Source organism: Helianthus annuus, chromosome 10 (assembly GCF_002127325.2).
Source record: "Helianthus annuus cultivar XRQ/B chromosome 10, HanXRQr2.0-SUNRISE, whole genome shotgun sequence".
Taxonomy (NCBI): domain Eukaryota; kingdom Viridiplantae; phylum Streptophyta; class Magnoliopsida; order Asterales; family Asteraceae; genus Helianthus; species Helianthus annuus.
In genome coordinates, this window is record NC_035442.2 from 179,992,566 (window position 1) to 180,019,376 (window position 26,811).

The 26,811-nt window shown below is 33.7% G+C and overlaps 2 protein-coding genes across 2 annotated transcripts; both read left to right on the forward strand.

Moving 5' to 3' along the window:
• The first annotated feature begins 7,599 nt into the window (after window positions 1-7,599).
• Window positions 7,600-13,789, forward strand: LOC110886948 (protein NDL1). The gene is made up of 11 exons (XM_022134835.2): window positions 7,600-7,855; window positions 9,653-9,752; window positions 9,831-9,928; window positions 10,125-10,213; window positions 10,934-10,994; window positions 11,092-11,178; window positions 11,261-11,338; window positions 11,428-11,484; window positions 12,450-12,641; window positions 13,086-13,321; window positions 13,623-13,789. The coding sequence occupies exons 1-11, from the start codon at window positions 7,796-7,798 to the stop codon at window positions 13,648-13,650; spliced, it is 1,086 nt and encodes a 361-aa protein (XP_021990527.1). The 5' UTR covers window positions 7,600-7,795; the 3' UTR covers window positions 13,651-13,789.
• A 6,590-nt stretch (window positions 13,790-20,379) lies between these two features.
• Window positions 20,380-26,731, forward strand: LOC110886949 (mitochondrial carrier protein CoAc2). Its single transcript, XM_022134837.2, has 7 exons — window positions 20,380-20,723; window positions 22,766-22,848; window positions 23,046-23,253; window positions 23,339-23,465; window positions 24,686-24,870; window positions 25,711-25,830; window positions 26,323-26,731. Exons 1-7 carry the CDS (start codon window positions 20,568-20,570, stop codon window positions 26,473-26,475), a joined length of 1,032 nt encoding a protein of 343 aa, XP_021990529.1. The 5' UTR covers window positions 20,380-20,567; the 3' UTR covers window positions 26,476-26,731.
• The last annotated feature ends 80 nt before the right edge of the window (window positions 26,732-26,811 follow it).

The following is a 26,811-nucleotide window of genomic DNA, read 5'->3' on the forward strand; positions in this document are numbered from 1 at the left end:
AGTTGGTGAGTTTTTGATTTTTGGTGGAAAATATTTGGACGAAATTGCCCTTGGTGACAAGTAGACGTGTTTCCGAGCTTCTGATTGGCTGGTTTTGGATCCACGTGTACAACCCACGCGCTCAGAACCAATAGGAAACTAGATTACACTTGCAGGCACTTTTCTTCACTTTTGCTTATGTTTCACTTTTGTAGTTTTGTTTTGTTATTAAAAGCAAACGAACCGAATAAACACGAATAAGTTATTACTTATCTTCGTTTGTTAAGTGTTCATGACCGAAACGAACACAAAGATATATTAACTTTTTAATAAAATCAACATCTTTCATACATACATTAAGTAGATCTACTTAATATACTAACCTACTTATCCAAACATACTTGAGTACTTGACATAATCTTGATAAACATTATTAAAATAAATGATCAAACGCGGCCTTTATTTGTGTTCGTTTATTTATCAAACGAACGAACACAAACGAACTTCCCGCCGAATGGTTCATGAATGGTTTGCTGAAAGTTCTGTCCGTTTGCAGCGCTAGTTAACATATAGAAAAACAACATATTTTTTATTTTTTAATAAAAAATATCTTAATCTAATTTTCAATATTAAAGTCTCTACCCTTGTCTAAAACACACAACTATTGAATTTCATTCCCTATAAATCCAAGTGGGGAGTTAGAGAAGGAACAACAACCAACTAAATACAAAGAAAAGCAAGAAGTAAAACACTAATCAAGAAATTGTATAACTAGTTGAAGGGGAATTCCACCATAAGTCCCACACGAGAGATGTCTTTTTATTCATGCTTGATAATCATGAGAAGGATTGAATTTTTATTCAAAGATGCATCTACTTGTGAAAATATCTAATGAAATGACTAGTTGCTCCTTAAATTCATCAATATAAGATTATATATATTTTTGTTAAAAAGTTGAATACCGCTTCATCAAATTTTGACAATTTACAAAGGTAAACAAGTCATTATTTTAAATATTGTATTCACAAGTATGCATTTACATACATACATTTACATACATACATTTTCAAGATGGGGGAATAGTGCCAGGCAGCTGCCTTGCACTCCCCCATTGGACCAACTGTTTATTATTTTTTTTTCATTTGAAAATTATCGTTTTGCCCTCAGCTCAAAATAAAATTACGTTTTTGTCCCCATATCAGAATTACGATTTTGCTCTAAAGCTGCCTGGCACTCCCCCATTGGACCAACTGTTTATTATTTTTTTTTCATTTGAAAATTATCGTTTTGCCCCCAGCTCAAAATAAATTACGTTTTTGTCCCCATATCAGAATTACGATTTTGCCCTAAATTCAAAATTACGATTTTCGCTGGCACTCCCCCATTGGCACAACCAGTTTATTATTTGATATCCATTTTAAAATTATGTTTTTGCCCCTCTTTAAAATTACGATTTCCCCCCAGCTCAAAATAAATTATGCTTTTGTCCCCAGCTAAAAATTACGATTTTTCACTCGATTCAAAAAAAAATTGTGGTTTTGCCCTTAGCTCAAAATTACCTTTTCGCCCACAGTTCAAAATAAAATTTTGTTTTTGCCCCCAGCTAAAAATTACGATCTTGCCCTCTGTTTAGAACTGTGATGTTTCCCCGTTTAACAAATTCTAATTTCGCTCTCAGTTCAAAATTACGTTTTTCCCCAGTTCAAAATAAAATTATGCTTTTGCCCCCAACTCAAAATTACGATTTTGCCCTCGGTTCAAAACAAAATTGTGGTTTTGACTCCAGCTTAAAATTACGATTGTGCCTTTAGTTTAAATTTATATTACGCTGTTACCCTAAGTTCAAAATTATGAATTTGCCCCTGTGAAAATTTACAATTTTGCCCCTGATTCAAATTTACTACCATCACTTTAACTTTTGGCAAATTACGAATTTACCCCAGTCAAAAAAATATAACTTTCCCTTAGTTAAAAATTACAATATTGCCATTGTTTTAGAAATGTTTTGTTTTAATTGGTTGACTCGATTTAATTTGTTTTCGTGTCAATGAGCTGCCTAACACTCGCTCACTATTCGGCCATCGCCCCGCAACGCGGGCGGGGCATCTACTAGTTGTATACAAGTAAAGGTATTTTAATATAGCAAAAATAAGTTAAACGACTTTTTGCGTTTTTATAAATCGTGCGTGGATTTTTATATATAAAAATTATGTTAAGAGACTTGCTTTATATAAATATTTATAAACGCATTATCAAACTAGGTTAGGATGACATGTGTTAAGCATGTTGAATTAAGAAAATAATAAATAGTTAGTAATAAAGATTTAAAAATTACAAAAACGAGACAAAACATAAATAAAATCACATATAAGAGATATGAGTGGAGATACAATAGGAAGTTTATTTGGCTAGGAAGACTAGTAAGTGATCTTGACCATTCATTTATTTAATTAAGGGCTAAGATTAAATTAGGGAAATTAAAGGGAAGAAAAGAGACGCGTGAGTTTGTTTAAAGGCATTCTAGTCAATCCAAGTCAATAGTTTCTCTCTCCCTTAATTCCCCTCATTTTTTAAACGTTAATAACTCTTTCATACGACATTATTTTTTTTACAAAAACTGCACCAAAAAAAAGAGCGTTTTTCTATTTTTAAAACGAGTATACTATTGCTATATTTAAAAAAAAAATTTTAACCCAGTTGCGTAAAACGCAATAGAAAAACCCCCAGTTACGTAAAACGCAATGAAAAAAAAAACCTAAAAAAATGACATTTTTCTAAAACGCAATGCACCAAAAACACAAAAAATGACTTATTTGTAAAACGCAATGGCCATAAAACACAAAGAAATGACTTATTTGTAAAACGCAATAGCCTAAAAACACAAAAGAAAGTGTGCTTTCTAAAACGCAATGGACTGAAAACACATAAAAAATGTGTTTTACCTAAAACGCAATGTACAAAAAACACAAATAAATGTCTTATTTCTAAAACGCAATGGGCAGAAAACACTTAAAATGACTGTTTTCTAAAACGCAATAGACTGAAGAAGCATAAAAATGAGTTTTACCTAAAACGCAATAACTAAAAACACTTCAAAAATGTGTTTATCTAAAACGTAATAGCCAAAAAACACATAAAAATGTCTTATTTCTAAAACGCAATAGCCTAAAAACACAAAAGAAAGTGTATTTTCTAAAACGCAATGGACTGTAAACAAATAAAAATGTGTTTACCTAAAACGCAATGAACTAAAAACACTTCAAAAATGTGTTTTTTCAAAAACGCAATGGCCAGAAAACACATAAAACTCTCTTATTTCTAAAACGCAATGGACACAAGCTGACCTGTCTGTGAATCTGTCTGAACCAGAGTAACAAATCAAAAAATTGTCTACAAATTATTTTTTTCGAACCCCGCCAGGGGCTACCGCCTCCGGACCCCCGCCAAGATCGTAAAACGCAATGACTAAATCAAAAACCCAGATAATAAAAATGAAATTAAAGAATTTCTTACATGGATCGAAGTCGGTTTCTTCAACAATTGACGAAATTTGAATGATTGAAACACTTATCAGAGATCGAATCGAACAAATCGAGTGATTATCTTCAAAATCACCAGAAAAAACCGAGATTTTGTATGAAATTAAACTGGGTTTTCTTCAAAAAAAGCTGAAGAACACGTTGATTGGGTGTTTGAATCATTGATTGGTGACGAAAATCGCCCTATAATGTAGTGATTATTGAGATAGAAAGTGAAGAAATGGTTGAAGATGGTGGGTTTTGATGTTAATGGGAAGAAGAAGGAAGAAGAAAAAGATATGATTGACTAAAATACCCTTCCTCTTTATTTTAAATTTTGCCACATGTCATAATCCTATTGCTTCCTACACTTCCTAGCCAAAATAAACTTCATATTTAATCTTTTCCCTAAGAGATATTACACGAAAGGATGAAAAATAGAAGCAGCAAAAGTAATATTAGGCTCACGTAATTATAACATGTGAAGCAATTATAATTAATTACATACGATGTATAGATTTCAAAGCGAACTATTTAATTTAAATTTAAATAAAATACAATACCCAACCGACGTCCCACACTCCCACCCAAAATGCGTCAGACCTCACCCTTCCCCACGAGATGACTAGCTCACCCTCCATTCCCCACCGGCCCACCCCTTCTACGGGTGTTAATGGGCTAACGGTGCTCCTTTACATTGAATGTATTTTTACAATTATTAAGTAAATACATTTTTGTTGTACATTATAGCTGCATGTGTATACACACTCAACTATATGTGTACATGCAAGTATAAGGGGCTGTTTGGCAACATTTGAATCAATAAGTGCTGAATGAATAAGAGGTCTGAATGGGTAAGAGGGTCTGAACCAGTAAGTGCTGAACCAATAAAATGCTGTTTGGTTGCACATCTGAATGATGTGTAAAATGACATTTTTACCCTGAACAAAACTATTTGGCAATCATCTTCAAATACACCTCTGCTTTATCGCATCTTTAACTCACAACTTTATGACCGTTCAAAAAAAAAAAAAAAACTCACAACTTTATGGCAATCTCTCTCAAGAAAAATGCATCTCTCTCACTTCCCCATCTTCAACCTCTCTTCTTCTCTCTCTAAAAACTCTCTGTTTCTCTCTCTAAAACGATCAAGGTATATCAAGACTCCTTATCAACGCCGGAAACAACCACCACCGTCACCGGAACTCTTCCGCCAGAAACAACCACCACCGTCACCGTTACTTTGGGAACACGGACCCACGGTGAGTCTAAACTCGTTCATGTGTATTGTGTTTTCATACGATGTTAATCATGTTATAGATCTTTTGATTCGTTGTTCGCCAGTGGTCACCGCCGTCGATAATGGTAATGATCAACGGTAGGTGGTCGGTGGTCGATGAAGGAGACGGTGGTGGGTATGATGGTTCTCGGTGGTCGGTAAATTAGGAGAGAAAGGAGGTGAATGAAGAGGGTATTTGCTGGAAAGTTTGTAAATAAGAGGTTAGTCAGACTCCTTACCATGTATGACCGGGTCAGAGGTAAATAAGAGGCTGGATAAGTTTTAAGAGGCATGAAACAAACAATCTGAAATCTGACTCAGTCAGACATAGGGTGTTAAGAGGCTATTCAGATGCAAACAAACAACCCCTAAATATTGTATCCACTTGGGAATAGTCTAGTGGTGTTCGTAAGTTTATATAGAGCTTAGGATAAGAAAGGTCAGGGGTTAAATCTCAATGGTATGCAAATTTAGCCATTTAAAAAAAAAAAATAGTATAAATATTGTATGTGATATAGCGATACGACTCCTTTAGTGTAACCTTGTAAATACTTAAGATTTCATTGAAAAAGCTTGTAATGTTATATGAAATAGATTTACTTTATTTAAAAAAAAAAAAACTAGTCTACAAACGCAATTTATCATTGGAATGTCCATGTTGGTAGTTCAACGAGTTTCGACACACACCATATATGCTTATTAGGGTTGACCACTTGACCCAATATTATTCTATAAAAGAGAGCTGCATACAAACATGTATATGGATGTATCTCTCTCACTCTTTATACATACTTTCTAGTTGACTCCATTTAGATTTGACACATGTTTATACACATATTTCACATCATATTTTTTATATGATACTTAGAGGGTGGTCCTTTAGGCCTAAGCCTCATCACCCCTTATAAGGTTATAGGGTGTGGTCATGACCCTCATGACCATCATGACCCTCCATGTTAGTGCCATGTAACTCATCTCTAATCCATCATCCAAAACCACTACCCTAAGGGTGTGATCATGACCCAAACCACTAGCCCCTTATTTATTATATTTGTCTAAAGAAAAAGGAAATGATTTGTTGAAAAATGGAAAGGAGGACCATGGTTGCCATGGTTTAATCCATGCAAACCATGGTGGATCAATCAAGGGGGTGGTGTAACCTTCCATTCATGTTCCTAGATGGCAAATCATGTCCCAATCATGATCCCCACACCCTATAGCCTAACAGTTCACTATGGTGCTTGTAGTCCAAATACGGGTTCGAGAGGACGAAGAACAACTCTACAAGATGATCATGGACATTATACACCAAAAGAACATGCTTTCTATCACCATTAACGAAGTTCATGGTGCAACAATACAAATTATGGTAGCAGCACCCAACATACATAGAAGTAGTCATATTTAGTTTGTTATCACCTTCAAAAGTTTTAATGTGATGGTTGCTCAAAACCATAAATTAATTAGGGAGTTTGCTAACATTAGTATTCATAAATATAAATGAAACCAATATTCAAAAAATAAAACCTAAGATTACAGTTGAGTTTTGGATCGTTGTTGACCCCCTTCTTTCCATTCGGGTTGGGTTGACCCAGAAGTACAGGTAGAAGAAATGGAAGGGTTGGGTGGACCCAGAAGTACAGTAAGAAGAAATGAAATCGCTTGAGAATCCTCTTATTTAATTATATTGGCTTTTATAAAGGGGTTGTTTGACAACTCCTGAATGAGTAAGTGCTGAACCAGTAAAGTAAGATGTCTGAACCATTAAGAGTTAGTATAATGCTTAACCATTTAGAGACAAATGTCTTACCAGTTCAGATAAGAGATATTAGCCATTCAGACTCAGTATAATGCTAACCATTAAGAGATAAATGTCTGAACCATTCAGACATCTGCTCACAAAACAAACAGTCTGAACCATTAAGTACTGAACCAGTAAGAGGTATAAACCATTTACAGCTGAAACAACCAGCCCCTAAAGCTCTTAATTCTAGTTATCTTTATTTGGTAATGATAAAAGGATACAACACACTCTTTACATCGTTAAAATTATGGTTTAAACTTTAAACGAGTGTTACATGTAACACAAACAATTTATTAATTTAAACTAAGAGTAGCATCATTTCTTAAGCATAAAAAAATTATTTTATAATAAAGTTTTTAATAGAGATGTGCACTATTTTTAAACAATAAAAATGGTGTCACTCTATTTATTTTGCATTCACCCTATTTTTAACCCAACTTTGGCAGTAACTTTTTTAAGTTATTATATTATAGTATGCATCATGTATGTTTACAAGTCAATTATAGTATGCATCATCTATGTTTACAAGTCAAAGCAACCTAATTTATTAGGAAACTTCGATTCCAATCAAATGGAAACATACCCAAAAAGTGCAAAACCTTGTAACTTATTCCATAATGGTGAAAATAATACAATGTATTATTTGCTTAATTAAAATCAACAAAACAAACAAATATGGTATAAAAATATTCTCAAAAACAAATAAAAATAAACATACATTCACCATATAATATGACCGTTATACGATACAAGAAGTAAAACATAAAAGGGTATGGATGCTAAATAGGACAAGAAAAACATCGTGTCTAATTTTCCAAAAAAAAAAAAAAAAAAAAAAGGAAAACAATGATCGTGGTGACGACGACGTTTCGACCACAGGTCAATCTGTCGGTAACCATGGTTAAATGTGTAGTTAACAGCCGTTGTGACGGAAAAATCGCTATCACTCCCATGTGAGCAATAGAGAAAGAATACCGTCGGTGGAGGCTATTGTATTCTAACCGCAGCTCCATGATTTTATTTATATTTTAGAGAGAGAAAGTAAGTATATTGTATATATAGAGAGAGAGAGAGAAACAGAGTATACGCTAAATTAAAGGAGGAAAGAATTGCTTCGTATTTAAACCACCGAAGCTTACAGCTTTTATATAAGTGATAAAGTCAAACCAACCCCAAGGGGAAGAGAGAGAGAAGAAGAAGAAGAAGAAGAGGGTGATGGCGGATTCAAGCGATTCCGTATCTGTTGATATGGAAACGATATATCTTGGTGGAAAGGTGAGTTCTTGAATACCCATTTGAGTTTTTACTGGAAAATGTTTGAAAATGTTTCAGTTTGTGGATTGCACGGAAGGTGGTTGATGAAATGCTTGAATGGGATAACGTTTTTTTTTTTCATAATTTTTTAGTTTATATTGATGGTTCTCTATGTTTGTGGCGATTTAGTGGAGTTTTTGATTCACTTTTTAGAGATGAATGCATGTCTGTTTATGTTTCAGTCTGTGTGTTGCACTGCACGGAAGGTGTTTGATGAAATGCTTGAATGGGATAAGAGTTTTTTTTTTCATAATTTTTGAGTTTCTATTGACGGTTCTCTATGTTTGTGGTGATTTAGTGGAGTTTTTGATGCACTTTTAGAGATGAATGCATGTCTGTTTATATTTCAGTTTGTGTATTGCACTGCACGGAAGATGTTTGATGAAATGCTTGAATGAGATACCAGTTTTTTTCATAATCTTTGAGTTTATAATACTTTGTATTGATGTTTTATTATGTTTGTGGTGATTTAGTGGTTTTTTTGATGCACTTTTTAGGGATGAACTCATGTCTATTCCCAGTTTAGAAACACCCTTTTCTTGATTTTTAGGGTACAATTTACTCTACTCTCTTTCCAGCTGACAGTAAATTACATATGGAATTGTAGATCTGTTTTGACTTTTATTTTCATTGTCAAAATCTTGTATAATAAAGCTACTATATTATTAGCTGTTCTTGAATTATGTATATTGTCAACATTTGCCAGCTGTTAACATCAATCTCTCTGTCTTTGTTTCTTATCATGAATGTCACAAAATCCAAAAAATTCCAAATTTTTATGGAACTATTGTTTTTTAATGAGTGTTAATTATATCAAGTCTTTACTCTTTACCTTTATTAGGGTTACAATTAGAAGAGTTAATTACTGTTTTCGTCCCTGTGGTTTGTCAAAAATCACCATTTCAGTCCATTAGTTTAAAAATTGCGATTTCAGTCCCTGTGGTTTCACTTTCGTAACCATTTCAGTCCACCTCGTAAAATATTTCAGTCCCTGTACTTAACATAATAATGGACTGAAATGGTTACGAAAGTGAAACCATAAGGACTGAAATCGCAATTTTTAAACTAATGGACTGAAATAGTGATTTTTGACAACAGGAACGAAAACCGTAATTAACTATTATTAGGATTACATAAACTTGAAAAAGATGATCTTTTAAGGACAAGTTACTTTAATATGGGATTTGGTTGTTAAATTACCTATTTTATTAATGAATGCGAATTATATAAAAGCTTTCCTTCATTATGGTTATTGTTAGTATTACACAAATTTAAAATAGATGAATTTTTCAAGGCCAAATTACTTCAAGTTGGTAGTTGAATTACCTCATATTGATTGACTTGACTTATTTTTTAATCCTAGATTCTTGTTTAAGTGGTAAAAAATTGCTATCTTTGAAAGCATTTGTGTTGTCGTTATCTTGAGGTTGTAACTCGTACTGGTTAGAAGTTGCAATCTTATTTCTTGTTAGTTCATCAGTCGTTATCGATTTCAAACCTCATTGAATTCCCTTTTTAATTATAAACTTACATTTCCATATTGATATTCTTTTTTATTTACTATAGATATTCTTCAGCCGACTCGTTGTGGAATAAAACAATGATCAAGAATTACTTCTTGAAGCTTTAAAACAAACGATTATTCGTATAAAACTATGTAGCCATCTTCTTTTAGAACAATAGAATCTGTTTTAATAGCTTTTAAATACACATCTCATTATCTCGGTGATTAATATGTGCTGCCATATATATTTTCAGGAACATATTATTCAAACGGGTCGTGGGTCCTTGTCTATTATCGTGTATGGAGACCAAGAAAAACCACCGTTGATTACATATCCTGATGTAGCTTTAAACCGTGAGCGACCCAAACTTTTTTTCCCTTCATGTTATTCTATGGTTTTCGGGTCTATTTAACGTTTAATTTTGTGAACAGATATGCTTTGCTTTCAAGGACTATTCTTCTGTCCCGAAGCAGCTTCATTGCTCCTTCATAATTTCTGCATTTATCACATCAGTCCACCTGGACACGAGGTCTGTGAGCGTGCTGTTTTGTAGTTAAGGTTTAACTGTTATGTTTATTATAGGAGATATTAAATTTATGCGCCTCTGTAAAGTTAATAATCAGATAATCGGATGTTTAAGTGTTTGACCAATTATGGTTATTATTTTAAAATTATATTATTAACGTAAAAATTCTCTTCTGGGATTTGTACAAGAGTCGTTGCAGTTGGGAGCAGCAGCCATATGTCCCGATGATCCTATTCTGTCTGTAGAAGATCTTTGTGATCAGATTCTCGAGGTCCTCAACTATTTTAGGTAAGCCGTAAACGGTTAACTATGGTATTAATGTTCTTTTTTATTTAGTGTAAAATGCCATTTTCGTCCATGAGGTTTGGCCAGTTTTGCGACTTTCGTCCATAGGTTTGTATTTCCGCATCTGGATCCAAAATGTTTGAAATCTTCCATTTTCATCCGGCTCGTTAACTCCATCCATTTTTCTCCGTTAAGTCAAGGGTATTTCTGTCTTTTTTTGTTAACTTAAAGGACAATTTGGTCTTTTTCAGGGGTATTCGGTCTTTTTACATGAAGTGAAAAAGACCGAATCACCCTTTAAGTTAGCAAAAAAAGACGGAAATACCCCTGACTTAACGGAGAAAAATACGGCTCGTTAACTCCATCCATTTTTCTCCGTTAAGTCAAGGGTATTTCTGTCTTTTTTTGTTAACTTAAAGGACAATTCGGTCTTTTCAGGGGTATTCGGTCTTTTCAGGGGTATTCGGTCTTTTTTACATGAAGTGAAAAAAACCGAATTGCCCTTTAAGTTAGCAAAAAAGACAGAAATACCCTTGACTTAACGGATAAAAATGGATGGAGTTAACGAGCCAGATGAAAATGGAAAATTTCAAACCTTTTGGTGCGGAAATACAAACCTTTGGACGAAAGTCGCCAAACCTCAAGGACGAAAATGGCATTTTACTCTTTTATTTATCTTAAAATTAATGAAATTGTGTATATACATTTTTTTGTTTAATTTAGGCTTGGTGCAGTGATGTGCATGGGGGCAATGGCGGGTGCCTACATTCTTACGCTCTTTGCGGTAAGACTACTCGTTGACCCGTTATTTTTAAATAATCTAGGCTTTTAAATTGTGTTTTTTTTTTCATTGTTTAACAAATTACGGTTTTATATTACAGACAAAGTATAGAGACAGGGTTACTGGTTTAATACTTGTTTCTCCTCTTTGCAAAGCACCTTCATGGACCGAATGGTTTTACAATAAGGTATGATACGAGAGAAAGTATAGGTTAAATGAAGGGGGATACTTAAGTTTATATTAACTGTATCATTGCTTATTGTGTGTAGTTGATGTCGAATCTACTCTATTACTATGGTATGTGTGGGTTATTGAAAGAGTGTTTGCTTCAAAGATACTTCAGCAAGGTGCATTTTGACTTCTTTCATACATTTCGTTTTAATTTAATACCATTTTTATATTTTTTATATGGGTATATATCCTTAAATTAATTCAGGAAGTCCGAGGTAATCCAGAAATCCCGGAATCAGATATAGTTCAATCATGCAGAAAGGTTAGTCGAGAATTTCATCCGTCATTAAAGCTAGGGGTGTGTATGGTTCGGTTTGGTTTTTGAAAACCCTTCGGTTTCAGTTTTAGCAACGGTTCGGTTTTTGGAACAACATTACGTAAAACTCAAAAATGAAAAGAATAATCCAATTTAGATGTTTACATTTAAATTATCATATATATATATATATATATATATTTTTAACTAATATTGTTCACATAAAAATAACCTTCTAATCTATTTTTATGTTTCTTCAAAGTTTTTATTAAGACGTTTTCTTTTATAATACTTTGAAAATCATTTAATTTTATGTTACCTTTTGTTATTTCTTGTAGGCAATGGATAAACGTTTCAAAGATAAATAAACATGTTAATCTTTTTATTATAAATACTTAACATTTATAAATAAAATTAAGAGTAAATTACAAAAATCGTCCTTTATGTATGTCACTTATTGCAAACTGTATCCTTTGTCTTCAATAATTACAGAAAACATACTCGATGTTTGCAAACCCTTGCAAGTTATGTCCTTTAGCCCTAACTCGGTTAATTTTTGTGGTTAAATTTGACCAAATGGACCCCACATGAGGGTATTTTTGTGGTTAAATCTGACTAAATGGACCTCACATGAGAGTAAAATGACCAAAATACCCTCATGTGGGGTCCATTTGGTCAGATTTAACCACAAAAAATTAACTGAGTTAGGGTTAAAGGACATAACTTGCAAGGTTTTGCAAACATCGAGTACGTTTTCTGTAATTATTGAAGATAAAGGTCACATTTTGCAATAAGTGACATAGATAAAGGACGACTTTTGTAATTTACTCTAAAATTAATAATTCCTGAATTAATATATACTACTAAACATTAAAAACTCGGTTTTTTCGGTTTTCTGCTCACCCCCGAATAAAACTAAATATCAATATATCATGCTTATGTTAACTTTTTATGTGTGTACTTTTTTGCAGTTATTGGATGAAAGACAGAGCGTTAATGTGTGGAGGTATCTTCAAGCAATTGATAAGCGACCCGATATTACCGAGGGATTAAAAAAGCTAAAATGCCGAACGCTTATATTTGTCGGTGACAGCTCACCGTTTCATTCCGAAGCCCTCCACATGATGGGGAAATTGGACAGACGATATAGCGCCTTAGTCGAGGTAATTTTGTTCAAATATTTATGGAAAAATTACAAGTTTTGTCCTTTATCTTTATATCACTTTTCAGGCGGTGTCCTTTTTAACGAATGTTGATAGGCGGTGTCCTTTACTAGGTATTTTGTTGCAAGTTTAGTCCTTTACACCTAACCCAGTTAAAAAACCATGTTAATAGTTGGGTGTAAAGGACTAAACTTGTAACAAAATACCTAGGTAAAGGACTAAACTTGCAACAAAATATCTAGTAAAGGACACCGCCTGTCAACAATTAACAGTGTTTTTTAACTGGGTTGGGTGTAAAGGACTAAATATGCAACAAAATACCTAGAAAAGGACACCGCCTGAAAAGTGGTATAAAGATAAAGGACAAAACTTGTAATTTTTTCAATATTTATCAGCTTTTATATTCAGTCTTTTAATCACTGATTTTGACTTTCAATTATACAGGTACAGGCGTGTGGATCAATGGTAACCGAAGAGCAACCGCATGCAATGCTGATACCTATGGAGTATTTTCTAATGGGGTACGGGCTTTATAGGCCGAGCCCGTTCACTGGCAGCCCGAGAAGCCCGTTAAGCCCATCATGCATCTCCCCGGAGCTGCTATCTCCCGAAAGCATGGGATTAAAGCTAAAACCGATAAAAACCCGAGTGTCGTCTCCTGATTCGAACAATATAGAGAGGTAGAATTTGTTTTTTGTTTTGCAAAAAAGAAAAGAAATCGATCACGTGTTCGCGTACAGTTTGCTGGTAAATTTTTTGTTTTGTATTCATGGGTAGATAGATATACGTATATGTGATATATGTAGTTATAGAGGAGAAGGGGGAAAATATTCTTTGAAACTGTGGACATATTCATTTGTAGGATTGGTGGTCATAAAACAGAAACATTGTATTTTGTAAAGGGGAATATGATGCATTTATTTATTTATTTATTTATTTATTTATTTGTGATGAAAAGCAATGATACTTTCTCTTTTGTAGGCTGTCAATGATCTGTCTTTTTGTTTGAGACTTTGAGTGGAATATATGGCAAATCTACATGATTGGTTGTATAGCTTTTTTTGTATATAAGTATTCAATCTGACTGTACCCACCAAACGTTGTTATAATTATGTTTTATTTGTGTGATTGTTTATTAAAACTGTTTATCATGTTTTTATAAGTTAATGTACTGTTTTGAACAGGGTATTAGGGTATTAAAATTATACAACAATATGAATATATAATAACAAGAATATGTCATTGCATATTGTCTAATACCTATGGTATGAGTACTTTCTCAAGCTGGATAAATGCTCAACTTGGCATGGTTTTAACGAGCTGATCATGGTAATCACAATATGTTTATACTGACATGACAGTTGGAGCATCTTCAATGAATGTGTTTCTAGCCATTGTTGGGTGATGTAACATCTATATGAACTGCATCTGCTCAGCTTGATACATGGTTTTAACGAGCTGATCATAGTAATCACAATTTGTTTATACCGTCAGTTATAAGAGCATCTTCAATGGATGTGTTTCTAGACATTGTTGCGTGATGTTACATTTATATGAAATGCATCTGCTCAACTTGATACATGGTTTTAACGAGCTGATCATAGTAATTACAATTTGTTTATACCGCTAGTTATAAGAGCATCTTCCCTGTGGAAGCTTTAGGATGGATAATGTGAGCGAGGGACGGATAAAAAACGGTTGAGAGAGAAATTGTGATGTGGCATGTTTAAAGATGTGTATGATTGATATTTATAGAAACTTATTTTATTGTGCTCGAGTTAGAGCTAATTTATCTTACATAATGAAATCTATTATTTCAATTGATAAATCGATTTTTATGATTGTTTGATAAACAAAATGAGCTTTTTGATATTTAAGAGCAAAATAGTTTAATATTACAAAGTAAATAAAAGGTTGCCGAAAGAATCATAAACTATAATATATATTTATCTTCAAATAATTAAATTATCCCTTTTCAAAGCATATCCCAAGTCCCATCTATCCGCAACATTTTTAAAGTGGTGGTCCAAAATAGCCTAAAACAAGTTTTCTATCTTTTAATTTCCCTTTTTCTCTATTATATAGCATATATTACAAAGGAAAAGATCAAATAGGAAGTTAATTTTCGCGGATAGGAAGTCATAGGATTATGACATGTGGCAAATTTTAAAATAAAGAGAAAGGGTATTTTAGTCAATCCAACTCCTTCTTCTTCCTTTTTTCAAAACCCAGTAAATTCAAAAACCCACCATTTTCAAAACCCACCATCTTCAACTATTTCTTCACTTTCTATCTCAATAATCACTACATTATAGTGCGATTTTCATCACCAATCAATGATTCAGAACCAGATCAACGTGTTCTTCAGCTTTTTTTTGAAGAAAACCCAGTTTAATTTCATAAAAAAATCTCATTTTTTCGGTGATTTTGGAGATAATCACTTGATTCGAGCGTTGATAAGTGTTTTTATCATTCAAATTTCGTCAATTGATGAAGAAATCGGCTTCGATCCATGTAAGAAATTCTTTAATTTCATTTTCACGATCTGGGTTTTTTATTTAGTTATTGCGTTTTACGATCTTGGCGGGGGTCCGGGGGCGGCAGCCCCTAGTAGCGGGGTCCAAGGGGCAGAGCCCCTTGCTGTACTAAAAATGCATCAGAAAATTAATTTTCCAGAAATTGGCTCATTTCGAAGACAGTAATTCGTAGACAATTCAGACAGTTCACAGTGACAGACAGTTTTATGTGTCCATTGCGTTTTAGAAATAAGAGAGTTTTATGTGGTTTCTGGCTATTGCGTTTTAGAAAAAAAAAACACATTTTTAAGTGTTTTTAGTCATTGCGTTTTAGGTAAAACACATTTTTAGGTGTTTTCAGTCAATTGCGTTTTAGAATGAGTCATTTTTAAGTGTTTTCTGGCCATTGCGTTTTACATATAAGACATTTCTTTGTGTTTTTGGTGCATTGCGTTTTAAGTAAAACACTTTTTTATGTGTTTTCAGTCCATTGCGTTTTAGAAAACAGACATTTTAAGTGTATTCTGGCCATTGCGATTTACAAATAAGTCATTTCTTTGTGTTTTTGGTGCATTGGGTTTTAGGTAAATCACATTTTTATGTGTTTTCTAGCCATTGCGTTTTACAAATAAGACATTTCTGTGTGTTTTCTGGCCATTGCGTTTTACAAATAAGTCATTTCTTTGTGTTTTTTGTGCATTGCGTTTTAGAAAAATGTCATTTTTTAGGTTTTTTTTTTTCATTGCGTTTTACGTAACTGGTGGTTTTTCTATTGCGTTTTACGCAGCTGGGTTTAAAATTTTTTTTTTAAAATATAGCAATAGTATACTCGTTTTAAAGATAAAAAAACGCTCGTTTTTTTGGTGCAATTTTTATAAAAAAATAATGTCGTATGAAAGAGTTATTAACGTTTAAAAAATAGGGGGGAATTGGAGGAGAGAGAAACTATTGACTTGGATTGACTAGAATGCCCTTGAACAAACTCACGCGCCTCTTTTCTTCCTTTCAATTTCCCTGCTTTAATCTTAGCCCTTGATTAACTTAATGGATGGTCAAGATCACTTCATATCATTCCTAGCCAAATAAACTTCCTATTGTATCTCCACTCTATATTACAATTCATATGAGATAAGTGTGTAACACGATCTCGATATTGACTGTTTTAAGAAATCATTTGCTTGTATCAAGGAAGAATATAATTTTGATCTACAACCTTTTTTTAGCAAGCTCAATGTGTGCATGCGTGCATTCATCACACGTGAAAAACATCTTAGTTAAAATACGGAGGGACAATAAAAAAACTAAGATAAAACTTGGAGCCGTATGTTTAAGGAGCCCTCGTATCTTAGCTTGACTATGTTTCATTATATTCGATTCTTTCTTTTCGAACACAACTCACTCAGATCCCTGTTGGAATTGTGTAATTTTGTGTCTTTTAGAAATCATATAATAAAATGTATTTCATCGTATCATGCGTTAGGATCCTAAGCAAATTTTTACTCTTTGATTTTAGAATCCGTTTTAGACTTTGAAAAGTTTGAGTCGACATTGTTATAAACGATCTATAGATCATGTTTAAATCTTCAAATAGCGTATAAATCCTTCTTGCTTTTACATATTAATTAACACGCCAACAATATAAATCACAAAAAATATGTAATAGTTTGTAATATTAATAAACTAAAACTGTATTTTGATATGATTTAATATAATTGTTTTTACTCATTTTGTTTCGACCTGTCCTGCTTTCGGCTCTATTAATTTTAGATTCGCCACTAGATAAACCACATATACCTTAGAAAAAGGAAACTAAAGTCATGGAGTTACCCAAACCATAAGTTGTTACATAGCTTGTGGAAGTATAAAAAGAGAAAAACAAAAACAAACTAAGCAAAAGCACTTGCACAACATAAGTTTCCAAAACTAAATTAAATAATACCCCATTTTCTAAAGCATTCTTCAAAAATAAATATATGTAAGAACTTTAAAAGTTAATTAAGTAACAAGCCCCTAACGATAGCTAAGAGCTCACCGCGTTATTACACAGGTAGACACGTAAAGTTGTAAAATCAAGTGTAGTGAAATAACTAAAAAGTACAATAACTGTTGCCACGTAGACAACGAGATAATAACTAAAATACACAATAATTGCCAATGAGCTTGTGGTAGAGTGGTAAGGGAGAGACTTGTGTTTCTAAGAGACTCAAGTTCAATTCCTGCTTCTCCCCATTAGTTTTCAGCGGCACCTGGTGATGATGGGAGACTAGACGAGTAGGCGGCGATCACTAGTTCGATCCTTGAACTGAATGGGTTTTACCTCCCCGCACTGTCGTGCCTTTGGGCGAGTGTTCACGGGCTTCTGCCCTAGGTGAGGGTTTTCCCCAGTTCGGACACGGGTGTTTCCCGATGTGGTGAATTTCGCCAGTAGCCCATTTGGAGATTCGTTGACCATTCAAAAAAAAATACACAATAATTTTTTTTTTTTTTTTTTGAAAATAAAACTTCATTACAACACAGCTCTAACCCAAACAGGCAAAAGGTCAAACAAAAAAACACAATAATTAGATGTAGTAGTTTAACTTTTTTTTTTTTTTTTTTGACATTTTAATATCTTTTATATCATTCCACGTGAAAAAGGGCAATTACAAAGCAATGGCAGGTAGTCGGGCAACAAGTTGCGCCGCCACCCCCTTTTGAATAGAAAAACCAATTCTACTAAATACAAAGTTTGAAACCTTTAGCGACGAAGAATTACTATTAACGACTTTTTGAACCCGATTCAAGAGTCGTATAGCGTCAGGAGCGAGACCACCAAAGGTATCAAACGCAAACGGGACAAACACATGTTGATTCTCCCGGCAAGCTTTGTCATGTTTTGCCACTTTGCTCGCCTCTGCCTTGAGCACCGCTTGCCCTACGACAAAGCCCTTATCCTTGAGTCCGACAAGGGGGGAGACTCCAGTTAGATCTACACAAGCGTGTTTCCCCCTTCCCATCCAAACACAAGGATGTCCGCCGGGCGTAAAGTGGACCTCCCCTTTAAGGGGTCAGTAAGGAAATTTACTGGAGCCTCCTTTTTGGCAGAGATCCCGGCCCGCTTAAGAACATCACATAACACATCTCTCACCCAATCATGCCGATATTTAAACCCTGGTAGCTCTTTACAGTGGATCGCTTAAGAACATCACATAACACATCTCTCACCCAATCATATCCAATCATACTACATACATTAGTTTAACTAAAAATTAAATTTAAAAAAATAAAAATAAAAATGTATGATTGGTTGGTTGGGGTGGACTTCATCTCTCTAACTCTTCACACCCATTAATAATGCTTTGGCGGGTGGCCTCTTTAATACAACATCTAATGCAGAGTTAACCCTGTTTCGGCATTTTGGGTATGATCTTTGGGCTTGGCCCACGCCGGTTTAGCCCTTTGAATGTGATCCAACACTCTTCATAAGCGACGCACTTCTAATTTGGGCCGAGAGATCACTATTATGGGCTTAGAAATAGCACATTACCCAAAACTGGAACTCTTCAAGTAGTTCAAGTTGATCTACAAAACTGTATCATTTTTTGTTTTAAATAAATAAAGGACTAAATATTTTTTTTTGCAACTACCTGATGTAAATTACGGATTTAGTCTTTGAATCATGATTCTTTTAATGATTTGATATCTAGGAGCATTGTTTGCTTTCACAAATAATTCATTTATTTAAAAGCGTTAATTTGATCGGTTAATTTTAGAAGCATTTTGACTGTTTTATACTTGTATTTGTTTTTCTAAAAAAGATCTGTGCAGTCTCTCTTGTCTGTGTCGCGCATACCACGCGCAAACATTAATATCTGCAGACTGTTGGTTTTTCTGGAAACATTTCATTAAAAAACGTCTGTTCGAGCTCCTCTTGGTGCAGACTTAACTCAACCACTTCGAAGATATTCTAACGTCTGCAAAGGGTTAAACACCACCACCCATCACCACCGTCCATCACCACCACCAACGTCCACCACCGTCTAACATCACCACCCACCACCATCATCCGTACACCACCACTAGTTTATTTTTGAAGTCTACATACATTGAAAAACAAGCAGCTTTTTTTCTTGCAGTCTGTAGAAGTTTGATCCACATATTCTTTTGATATCTGCATATGTGATCCACATACTACATACATTAAATCTCTTAAAAAACAAACAACACTTTAAACACTTTATACAAAGTGTCTTTGTGGCTCAAAATAAAAATTATTATTATATATACATTCGGTGTAAAGGTGTAAATCTTAAAAAGTGAAAATAGTCTTTTTCATCGGATTTAACTAAAATCACATATTAATGGGGTGGTGGTTTATTAGCAAAATCAAAGCCTTTAAAACACCTAAGTTGAGAAGGGGGAGGTCTTGGGTTCAAGTCCCACAGACGACAGGGAATTAAAGAAATTAGCCGTTAAAAAAAAAAAACTAAAATCACATGGACAAAGTAAATTAGAAAATCTTGTCTTTTGTTAAATTATAATGATGAGGAACATGGCATTGACGTATTTTAAAAAACGAGAGATAGATCTTGCAAGACGAAATATATTGAAGTATTTACGTTTAGATTAGTTTTCCGTTAAAGAAAATAAGAAACCTATTGTGAATTGACATGGACTAAAACGTGATCTAGTCTTTATAAAACTAAAAATAAAATATCATCAAATATTAAAAAAAAATGTGATATAGTATTAATAAAATTAAGGGAAATTAGATTCTAATAATTCATAGTAGACATCATTGACCATTAGCAACCCTACTTCTTTTATTCCCAATGACAGTCTCACCTTTTAAATATTTTGCCTTCACCGATTCTCAGTTAAAAAAACTTAATGTTAAGTTTTTTTTTCGAGTTACAAAATGATGTTTTAGGTCTTTTGATCAAAACAAGGATACAAGTCGATTGATGTAAAATTTACCTCGAAACGTTGCTCCAATCGGCTTGATTTTTGTTAACTAGATGTTTAAACACCTGAATTGAAGCACCGTTTTCGTCGTTTGGAGCACTGTTTCGAGGTAAGTTTTACATAAATCGACTTTTATCGTCGTTTTGATAGAAAACACTAAAACACCGGTTTGTAAATATTTAAAAAACGAGACATGCAATGGGAATAAAAAAAGCGGGACAACCAATAGCAAATTTCCCTCAAATTAAAAATAAAATACCATCAAATATTTAAAAAAAAAAAAAAATCCACTGGTGGTAGCCGAATACTTTGATTATACGCTGATTAAAATATATTGACGACCCACGCCTCATTGTCGTCTTCATCTCACCAAAACATTAAATTTTGATATCTTCTTGATTCCCCTTCACAATAATAGGAAGAAACCTTCGTCTCTCTCTCTCTCTAGATCATTATAGAGAGAGAAATGGTAGAGAAGGTATTGTACGAAACAACACAACCGGAAGAAGGAGTTATAGAAAGTATTCCGTTGTTTGCTAGAGAACTGATCGCCGGTGGTGTTGCCGGTGGAGTTGCCAAGACAACCGTTGCTCCTCTCGAGCGTCTCAAGATCTTGTTTCAGGTTAACTTTGCTTTTTACTCTGCTGATTTTTTTTTTTAATTTCCGGTGGTTCATAATTAGGTTATTTGCAAATTGTGCATATAGTATTTTGGGCGAAACCTGTGTTTTAATGGATTCTGAAACCACTCAGATTATAACAGTTATTTAACTTTAGACATTTTGTAAGAGCATTCACATCCAATCCATCAAATTATACATACATTCTACTAAAAGACAACTCCTATATCAATATATTTCCACTAAAAACAAATACTTTTTCTCTCTCCTTTCAATTAAATAATATTATCATTACATTTTTCTCTAACTTCCACTCACAACCACTTTCAAAATATATTAAAAAATTATAACGGGTGAACAGTGTCCCCCAAATATACAGATGAACAGTAACATTTTCTCTCTCCTCTACTCACAACCACTTTTTATACCCTTTATAATATAAAAACCCTCCTCACATAATTTGATGGTTAGGATGTGAATGCTCTAAGAATCCAGGTTGACTTGTTTAACAAGTAACATATTCAAGGACCAAAAGGGGTGACATAAGTGAATGTTGGAGTTTCGTGTTAGATATTTTAGTGTAATCGGGATTAAATTGGTCACCAATAGGAATTATAATACACATCGAACAAGTTGGGAGGTGCAGGAGTGCACGTTTGTTCGAGTTGTTATAATTCCGAATGTTTGGGCGGAGGGGGTTCCAAGGGGCGGCAGCCCCTGGCGGTGTCCAAGGGGCAGTTTTGAAGCAATTTATTTTAAAATTATTAATAACTCTGCAATGCCTAGGCAGTTATCTGCAAATTATTCCCAAATTCGAATTGAATGTTCTTGGTCACATCGTGGTTCATACGAATTTCACATACATATATACTGTTGTTCGATTTCTCAATTAGAGCTGTATTCGATTGAATTATTCGGGAGAACCACCGAAATAATTTGATATGAGAGTGATCACACGCCTCGCCTCTCTGATAATCTGTGTTTACAAAATTCCTCAACATTTCGTTGGCTTTTCAATTCGTGAATACTTGGATCTATCTAAAATCATATAAAACACTTTTGGATTGAATTTTAATAGGATGATAAATGATTCTAGAGAGAAAACGAGAACGAGTGTGTGTAATTTGTATGAAATTTGTGTACCCTTAGAATGGCAATTTTGAGAAATAGAATTTCATTTAAATTGTGCACTCCACACTTTCTAACTTGGTTGATCTTTAACTAGGATTTCACATTGGTCAAAATCCAAGTACATAAAATAGCTCCATGACACTAAAATCAAGCTATTTACACAATTGCCACTCCACTTCAGCATATGTAACTGTGTAATAGAGGTTGCAAGTTTAGTTTTCAAAATTCACAAAATTGGAAAAAAAATTGAAACTTGATTGGTCAAACCTCTTACAAATATGTCGTACTGACCTAGATGGAACGATGGTGAAACTTGATTACTATTTGGTGATATTTTCACTTTAATTTATGATACATAGGGCTGCAAACGTTTGTTAAGAAATATATGTGTTCGTGAACCGTTCACGAACACTTATTGAACGAGATTTTATGTTCGTGTTCGTTTGTTAAGGAAATGAACTTGTTCGTGTTCGTTTGTGTTTGTTTGTTAATTTTAGGCAACAGACGTTGACGAACACAAATGAGCACAAACCAATGTTCATGAACACAAATGGAAACAAACGAACACAAACAATCGTTCATGAACAGAATATATAATACACCGACACTTATTAGATATTTAATTTGTTGGAATTTTGAACTATTTAAATAAATATAAATACTAAAAACACTAATGAAGTATCGACGAACACGTTACCGAACGTTCATGAACATAAACGAACGACCACGACCTCTGTTCATGTTTGTTCATTTAACTAAACGAACGGAATTTCTTGTTCGTGTTCGTTTGTTTAATAAACAAACGAACACAAACGAACTTCCCGCCGAACGGTTCACGAACTGTTCGCCGAACGTTTGGTTCGTTTGCAGCCCTAATGATAAATCTTGATTGACTTGCTTTATTGATTTTACAGACAAGAAGTGAATTTCACAATATAGGATTGTTAGCATCTTTTAAAAGAATTGCAAAGACAGAAGGGCTTCCAGGGTTTTACAGGTTAGATTACAGACCAAAGTTCTGTTGTTCTTTCTTACGCAAACTGCACAAAACAGAAATAAACTTTACATTTTTTCTTATTTTAGCCAACATTAAAATATTAAATTAAGCTTAAAACAGAAACCAACTTGGACTTTTTTTTCTTTCAAGTTAATATCTTTCCGCCATATGGATTTAATTTCTAATTTAATACACAGAGGAAATGGAGCTAGTGTTGCAAGGATCGTTCCATATGCAGCATTACATTATATGGCATATGAACAATATAGAAGACAAATTAACTATCACTTCCCTGCTATGGGCAACGGGCCAGTCGTTGATCTAGTAGCAGGATCATTATCTGGAGGAACCGCTGTTCTCTTTACATATCCACTTGATTTAGTTAGAACCAAACTCGCTTACCAGGTATACTATATTACAATCATTATTTGCCATCTTTAATAGAAATTGTTGATTTTTAACCGAGAATCATTGTCATGTGATAGTGCAGGTTGTGGATGCTCCTAAATTGAATGTTAAAGGATCCATGATTAGCGAACAAGCATTTAAAGGTATCGGAGATTGTTTTGCGAAAACTTATAAAGAAGCTGGGATGAGAGGCCTTTACCGTGGTGTAGGTATGTATTCATAGTCATTTTGTTCTCATAGTACTACTTTTTGTCCAATTTCCTTTTTTATTATCAATTAGTGTGTCAAAACTACGACTCTAAAAATTTTATGGTCAGCTTCATAATTTTTTTTATAGTAATTCAAATTGTTTATGGGCGATTAGTGTGTAAATCTGATATAACAAAATTTAGAAGGATGGATTTGTAATTTTGAACGTTTAGAATAGTATGTACGAAATTAATCATAAGTTATAGAGTAAATTACAAAAGTCGTCCTTTATGTATGTCACTTATTGCAAACTGTGTCCTTTATCTTCAATAATTACAGAAAACGTACTCGATGTTTGCAAACCCTTGCAAGATATGTCCTTTAGCCCTAACTTAGTTAATTTTTTGTGGTTAAATCTGACCAAATGGACCCCACATGAGGGTATTTTGGTCATTTTACTCTTATGTGGGGTCTATTTGGTCAAATTTAACCACAAAAATACCCTCATGTGGGATCCATTTGGTCAGATTTAACCACAAAAATTAAGATTTAACCACAAAAATTAACTGAGTTAGGACTAAAGGACATAACTTGCAAGGGTTTGCAAACATCGAGTACGTTTTCTGTAATTATTGAAGACAAAGGACACAGTTTGCAATAAGTGACATACATAAATGACGATTTTTGTAATTTACTCTAAGTTATATTATTTCAAGACTACTCTTTTATAATAAAAAGTTCATAAAGGAGAGGTTTTATGCATTAAAAGATCACTTTGGGTGACTTTTGACCCGTTTTCTTTATTAGCTACATTTTTGTATAGATTATTGTCATATATATCCTTGTTAAAGTTCTAAATATATATCCCTAAATTTTGCAATATCATATTTACCCATTGTATAGATAATAAGCTAAATCAGTTGCCATACCGGTCTTGTTTCACTTAGTAAACAAAAAGGAAAACAATATTATTAATATGAATCATCTTAGCGCATAATGTTCTCTTAAACACGTTGTTATAGGTAACTGATTTTTAATTACTATGGAATAACTAAATATGATATACTGTAGTCATTTTCAGAAGATAAACACGAACATATAAAATTCCGCCTGAATCGACAAACTCGTAAATAAAGGGTCAAAATAGCCACCGCTGGTCTATGTTTTTTTTTCTTCATCTTGTTTAAATATGAATAATGATACAAATAAGATATTAATTGATTTATAATCTTTTTGTTAGCTCCGTCACTATATGGAATCTTCCCGTATGCGGGTTTGAAGTTTTACTTCTATGAGGAAATGAAAAGCCATGTCCCTGATGATTACAAAAAGAATATAATAGTCAAACTTGCTTGTGGATCTGTTGCTGGTTTACTTGGTCAAACTTTCACATATCCTTTAGATGTCGTACGAAGGCAAATGCAGGTAATATATGGCACAAACGTCATAAAATAGAAACAAACTTAACATTTCTTCATGATTCTAGCAATAAACTTTAACATAGGGCGTGATACAAAAACCAACTTACACTATATTACCGATTTTATCAACCAAGCATTTTTTGCATATGTGGCAGCACTATACCAACCAGTGCCACATCAGCAGTTGAATGTTAAAAATCAGTTAAAATAAGGTTGGTTGATAAAATCAGTAACTTGGTTTTAAAATGCGCGCATAATGCGTGATGCGCCCGATGCACTAATGAGAGCGCATCGCAACAGCTGATGCGATGCGTTTACGTGATGCGAGAATATTGCGCGCATTTCGCATAATGCGCTCTGATGCACGCAACATTGTTTCTTATGCTTTTTTCCATATTTTATGAACTGTGTTCGGTTTTTTCCATAATTAACATCTTAGTATGCTTGATTTGAACCAAAAAACACAACTCTTATCTTCTAATTACGTCAGTTGTTTTACTTTAAGTATGTTTTTATAAGTTTTTATGTATAAATAATTTTTAACTATTTTTTTATAAAGAACGCATCACATACGTGATGTGCTCGCATCGCGCTCGCGCATCACGCATCAGATTTTTGGACTAAACGCATCGGAGCGCATCACGCAATTTAAAACCAAGATCAGTAATTAATTGTGAGTTAGGTTTCTACTTTGCGCCTGATTTGAAGTTAATTGCTAAGATAGTGAATAAATCAAAGTTTTCCTATATGTGTGCATATGTATGTATGGATGGATGTATGCACTCAAAGTATTAGACACTCAAGAATCAAGATACATCGTTACTTCGTGTTTTGACTATCACAGGTTCAACGGTTACGCGCTTCAAACAGTTCGGTTAAAGGAACATTTGGAACTTTTTTAATGATTGTACAAAAAGAAGGGTGGAAGCAATTATTTTCAGGACTGAGCATTAATTATTTGAAGGTGAAATACTTTTTATAAAACATTCATTACTATATCTAAAGGTAGCAAGATGGGCGGGTCAAACGGGTTGGGTAATAGGTTTAAAGGGGTTGAAAGTGGTTGTTAGTTAAATGGTGACGCGACACCTTTTTGATGATGCACGTTAACTATGTAGTTAATGCGGTAAAAAATCGGATATCAGTCAAGGACCGATATTTGAAATATAGGTTATCTCGGTGAGATATCGGTAATTTTAATATAATGCAGAATATATATATTTAGCAATTTAACACCAATAATTCAGTGATATATCGGTCATATATCGGTTATATCGGTCAATATCGCCGATAATATCGGTACCGATATTTTGACCGATATTTTACTAAGTGACCGATATGACCGATATATCACCGATATTAACTGCATAGCGTTAGATTTCATTAATTTTTTTACGAACAATGACAAAAAAGGTTAAGGTTCTCATTATTTGCCTGGTAATTTGTCGATTTTCAGGCTGTACCATCGGTTGCAATTGGATTTACCGTCTACGATGTTATGAAAGCGTACTTGCGGGTCCCATCGCGAGATAAAGCCGTTGTGGAAGTCTCGACAAATAAAAGAGAACTCCAAACATCAACTTTGTCCTCATCACAATCTGCTTCTTAAAATGATAAAATCCAACATAATGCGGTATTCTTTTTTCTCATTGATTAGTAGGTATTGAGGCCATTAACAAGTGTACATTTGATTGTTGTGTAACCTAGCCTAGGTTATTATGCGGTATATATATAAGCTATAGGTTGAGATTGAGAATAATGTAGGGTATATGTTACATGTCAAGATCCAAAACAATGTACATAACAATAAGATTTGTAGATCAATTTGTAATATCTATTCATGAATAATATAATGATTCAAACAAGTAGGGGTGTGCATGGGTCGGTTTGGTTCGGTTTTTACCATTAACCATAACCATAACAATAATCGAACTTCGGTTACGAA

Excerpts from the sequence above, each read along its gene's own strand:
- LOC110886948 (XM_022134835.2), top strand. The coding sequence starts at position 7,796 with ATGGCGGATTCAAGCGATTCCGTATCTGTTGATATGGAAACGATATAT. Across the intron at positions 9,753-9,830 it reads TCCTGATGTAGCTTTAAACC|ATATGCTTTGCTTTCAAGGA; the intron begins GTGAGCGACCCA and ends TTTTGTGAACAG. Across the intron at positions 11,179-11,260 it reads CCGAATGGTTTTACAATAAG|TTGATGTCGAATCTACTCTA; the intron begins GTATGATACGAG and ends TATTGTGTGTAG.
- LOC110886949 (XM_022134837.2), top strand. The coding sequence starts at position 20,568 with ATGGTAGAGAAGGTATTGTACGAAACAACACAACCGGAAGAAGGAGTT. Across the intron at positions 22,849-23,045 it reads GGGCTTCCAGGGTTTTACAG|AGGAAATGGAGCTAGTGTTG; the intron begins GTTAGATTACAG and ends TTTAATACACAG. Across the intron at positions 23,466-24,685 it reads AGGCCTTTACCGTGGTGTAG|CTCCGTCACTATATGGAATC; the intron begins GTATGTATTCAT and ends TCTTTTTGTTAG.